This window comes from Echinops telfairi, unplaced genomic scaffold (genome assembly GCF_000313985.2).
Source record: "Echinops telfairi isolate 266 unplaced genomic scaffold, ASM31398v2 ScPeMD7_2573;HRSCAF=3158, whole genome shotgun sequence".
Classification (NCBI taxonomy): domain Eukaryota; kingdom Metazoa; phylum Chordata; class Mammalia; order Afrosoricida; family Tenrecidae; genus Echinops; species Echinops telfairi.
In genome coordinates this window covers 2,089,684-2,094,643 of record NW_022106471.1, presented here as the reverse complement: position 1 = coordinate 2,094,643, position 4,960 = coordinate 2,089,684, and the positions used below count along the sequence as shown (strand labels likewise).

The following is a 4,960-nucleotide window of genomic DNA, read 5'->3' as shown; positions in this document are numbered from 1 at the left end:
GTTCCTGTGATGCTGGAAGCTATGTCACCAGTATTTGAAATACCAGCAAGGTCAGGGATGGTCAACAGGTGTTAGTGGCGCTTCCAAATTAAGAATATACTAGGAAGAAGGGAGAGATGGACCACTTCTGAAAAATTAGCCCCTTAGAACTTTAGGGATATTGTCAGCTATAATGCAGGAAGATGAGGCCCTCAGGCAGGATGGCACTCAAAATACGACTGGAGAAGAGCAGCCTCCACAAAGAATGGCTGACCTTAAAGAAGGAGGTGGAGCAAAGCTTTTGGGACCTACATCTACCAACGGGGCACAGCTCAGAATGAGAAGCAGCACCCACAAACATGCACTAACAATCAGAACGGTGAATGCATTTCAACTCATAGCGGCCCTATGGAGCAAGGTAAACCTATTTCCATGGGTTCTGAGACTGTAACTCTTTATGAGAGTAAAAAGCCTCATCTTTCTCCCGTGGAGCAGTTAGTGGTTTCGAACTACTGACTTTTCTGTTAGCAGCACAATGTAGAACCACTACACCACCAGAGTTCTTCACAGTACAACTAGTTACTCTTGAAATAGCCACTGCCAGGGCAACCCAGTCCGATGGAGTCCGCACAAGGCTGCCCTGCCCAGTTTTTGGATCTTTTTCTTTCTTTCTTTTATTTTTTTTTTTAACAGAAAGTAAACAAAAAAACAACCTCAGGAAACAAAGGTGTTCTCACACATGTATGAGCAATTACCATTTTTTACACATTCATTTCATTCCAAGTTTATTAGACATTTACTCTGTGACAAGCAATATACAGAAATATAAAGATAAATGCTTCGGAATCTAAACAACTTACTTTCTGATGGCAGAACTACTTATAAACAATACAAGCAAAACAACTGGTGTAAACAAAGCAATGTGGAAACAAACAGAAATGATAGACGAGATTGTACATATTCTTTATTACGTGCTAATGGATATAAAAGTAAGAGAATACTCTAACACCCTCCTATGAACCCATCCCTCTGCTCCGATAATCAACTCAGGGTCACTCTGGCTTCTCCTCTAAGCCCCTCCATTAGTTTCAAGACATCATACTATTTTATCCACAAATATTTCAGCATGTGTTTCAATTAGATAGGAGTTTCTTTCTTTAAACATAACCACATGAATCTTACCGTGAAACTTTTGTTTTTTTAATCAAGGCTAATTAACATATAATAAGGCATATCTCCTTAAGTTCTGACAAGGGTACATGCAATGAACCACTACGTGAAACAGGATACAGAACATTCCCATCAGCCAGAAAGTTCCCACAATCACCTGACTGGTCCATTTCCCATGTCCAGGTAATCACTTTCTGATTTCTATCACCACAGGTCACTTTGACCTATTCTTGGGACTTCCTTGAAATTGAATCATGGACTATGTAGAACAAGTTTCAAGGGAAACATCCAGGTAGAAAGAAATACATGGTTACGATATAAAGTTGTAGAAGGGAAGGGTTAAAAACCGGAACTGGTAATTGACAGAGGCAAGACTGGAAGAGAAAGTCTCATTACAAAAGAAGCGGAGGCTTCTGAAGTAGAGTTCACAGATAATTACTGGAAGACCAATTGTTAAGTAAACCTTTCCTAATGCCTCAAATGACTTCTTGGAAGTAAAAATTGGTCCTATCCCTAAATATGTTCCATTCTCTTCAACCCTTCACTTGACAGTGGCCTAGGCAGGAGCAGCATCCTACACCTCACTGCTGCTCCCCCTGCCCTTACCCAGAGGTCTCGCTGCTATCTGACAAGAGAAGACAATATCCCATGAACAGGACAAGGTCCAAGGAAGTAAGGTCGTGGCTCACTTGCCTATCTGTGATGAGAGGACACAGACGGGGTCAATCCATAACCCTTCCCCAATTTTAAACAAGCAGTTGCAGTTCTGAGCATCGATTGGCCTTACCATGATCTGGATTTCTCTCTTGCACACCTGGAGGTCATGCTCATTGTTGACAAACATGCGTTTCAAGGCACACTTCACTCCATTGCTTGTCCTCACCAGAAACACAATTGCAAATCCACCTGGGAGAGAAACACAAACACAAGATCTCCTGAGTCATGTTCCTGAGTGGGCGGTGGCTGCAAGTTGCTGCTGTCACTTAGGAGGATACTGCTGCTGCTGCTGCTGCACCACCCTCGGCCACTCACAGGTGCTCAGAACTCAGAGACAGAACTTGTGGGAATCACAGACAAAGTGTCTTACGATAAAGGGAGAACAGTAATTATCCTGCAAACTACAAACTTTAAAAAATGAGTGAACAGGTTTAAACATAACTATATTCTAAACCTCTGCCCTAGGCATTTTACCTTCTAGTTGAATTCTTATAATCTGTGAAGCTGAGTACTATGCTTCTCTTTAAAATGACAGGTAGGAAAGTTTTAAAAAATAAAGTAAAATGATAGGTAGTTCCTAGCTCAAGAGAATAAAAGTTCAAAGACATTATATTCTAACCAAGGGTTAAAAAAAAAATTAAAACCCAGAAAATTAAGTCCAGCACTTCTTCCTTCATACCAGAGCAGCTAGAAAATTATTTCAGTAATTTTTTTTCAGTTGTGTTGGTACATAATCCACATCATACAATTCAATAGTTCAATCATGTCAAGAAGAATTATACAATCATTATCTTCAGTAATTCTTACAGTAATAATAGCTGTTAATAAACTCTAACAAGAACTTCCCTTTCTCTCTCCCTTTTCATTTCTCCTCACCTTGTGTCCAACTCAGAATTTAATAGATGCCCTAAGGAGGTTTCTTGCCCTCCCTACTTCATGGGAGCAGTGGTGGGTCAGTGGTAGAATTCTTGCCCTCTGTGCCAGAGGCCTGGTTTGATTCCCGTTTGTTATCAGTCATCTGTTAGTAGAGGAGTGTATGTTGCTATTATGCTGAATAGGCTTTAGCAGAGTTTCCAGACTAAGAGAGACTGGAAAGGCAGGCCTCAGGATTTACTTCTGAAAATCAACCAATGAAAACTTCATGGACCATCCGGGTCCAAGGCGCAGCCAATCATGATGCAGGAATGGGCAGCATGTGGTTCTCTTGTGCATGGGATCACCCTGAGCCAACAAAAAATCGCTAGACCATATTTTTGTATAGATGTGGTCACTAACTTGATGGAGGTGAATACTCAGTCCCTATATTATCAAGACAGGGACTTCAGCTGGGGTGATGATACTGGGGATAGCAGTCATGTGCAAAATCAAGAGAGCAATAAGCAGCTACTACAGAGACTCTAGGCAAATCTAGTTCCCCTGAGGCCCACTGGCACTTCAGGGTTCGTCTGTTGGTGTTTGTGGCATTGCCCATTGCACCTTTACAATAAGTACTCTTTTCCAACCCAGCGTGAGTAAGGATTCTGTTCTTTGCAGATGAAAAGAACTGTAGTCATTAAAGAGCCTCATTGCATACTATGTTAAAATATATACATAATTCTATTAAACATTGTGTACTTTGGGGGGGTACACAACTAAATGTGCTGTTAGATAAGAAATTTACTAAAGATTGCATGTGTGCATACGAATATTTCCTGTTTATGAGTGCTTCAGATGAACACTAAAATTTATCATACAATCTTTAATCTTAATGGTCCTACCTATAATCCATGTACCTCCGTAACATTTTCTATTTTCTTATAATACTTAAAAGTCTTTCTTGTTCAGTTATCAATTTTAATTCCATAATTTGGAGTATTTATATATACATTTAATGCAGTAGTATTCATGCCTTTCTTTTTAATTCCTAAAAATCTATTAAGACCATCAGGTTTGGGAAAAGTGACAAATACAATTTCCATGTATATTCATAATTGTTTTGTGACCATTCCACATGGGCATTCATTTCGTATCTACTTTGAATTTTAAAAAAAATCAGAGAACCACAGAATCTGCATCCCTACAGGGTATTAAATCTGCCCTGGAGGAACAGTGGTTAAGCATTCAACTGCCAATGGAAAGGTCAGCGGTTGGAATCTACCAGCCTCTCCTCCGGAGAAGGCTTGTGGCCATCTCCTTCCATCAAGATTACTTAGTCTTGGAAACCCTCTGGGGCAGTTCTATTCTGTCCTATGGGGTCACTATGAATTGGAGTCAATTCAATGGCAAGGCACACAGACTATTAAACACACAGCACTTTTTGCTTTATGGGTGGAGAGGCTGGACGAGGCTTGTAAAACTCCCATGATTAGTCATGGACAGAACCAGCAACAGCCCACATATGATCTTTCCATCTCACTTGTCCCAGAGGGAAGCTGTGCAATAGTCCTGTGTCATCTCACCGCACCACAGAGCACAAATTGGAAATCGCTATTGCCCAGTGGTGATATATCAGGTACCAGTCACTAAATAGGCTTGAATCAACAACACACTCCTTTCCGAAGCAGAACAGTGATGACGAAATTTGAGATAACAGCCACCAGATGCAATTTGTGTTGCCAGGTAGCCAGTTGACCTTTCCTGCCAAACCAAACCTATTGTCATTTAGTTGATTCCAACTGTGAATCCTTATGGGACCAGGATAGCCTCTTCTTTCTCCTGAGGAGCAGCTGGTGGGTTTGAACCACCAACCTTGAGGGTAGCAGTCCAGCACTTACCAGGCAATGCCACCAGGCTCCTTTCTTGCTAAGACTTAAGAAATGGCCGGACACCTACCTCATGATCCAGCAACTGCAAACTGATTGAGAAGACGCAGACAAGATCCCAAAGCCTATGACCATTACAAACTAACGGTCAAGCAAGGGCCCTGACATAAAAGCTGGACCTGACAGGTAAAAACCCAAGTTATTCAGCAGCTGAGTATCTATCAAAAACCAAACTAAATGCTATCCAGTCAATTAGGACAGAGTACAACTGCCCTATGGGGTTTCCAAGTCTGTAATCTTTTTTTTTCTTAAATCATTTTATTAGGGGCTCATACAACTCTTATCACAATCCA

The 4,960-nt window shown here is 41.0% G+C and overlaps 1 protein-coding gene across 10 annotated transcripts in view; it reads right to left on the bottom strand.

Annotated features, from left to right (window-relative positions):
• AAK1 (AP2 associated kinase 1) overlaps positions 1-4,960 on the bottom strand; it is a 202,259-nt gene that overhangs the window by 104,056 nt on the left and 93,243 nt on the right. For all 10 annotated transcript variants that reach the window (XM_045294131.1, XM_045294133.1, XM_045294138.1 and 7 more), the window contains exon 2: positions 1,937-2,055. In XM_045294131.1, coding sequence (XP_045150066.1) covers positions 1,937-2,055 — 119 coding nt within the window. The remainder of the gene's footprint in view (positions 1-1,936; positions 2,056-4,960) is intronic.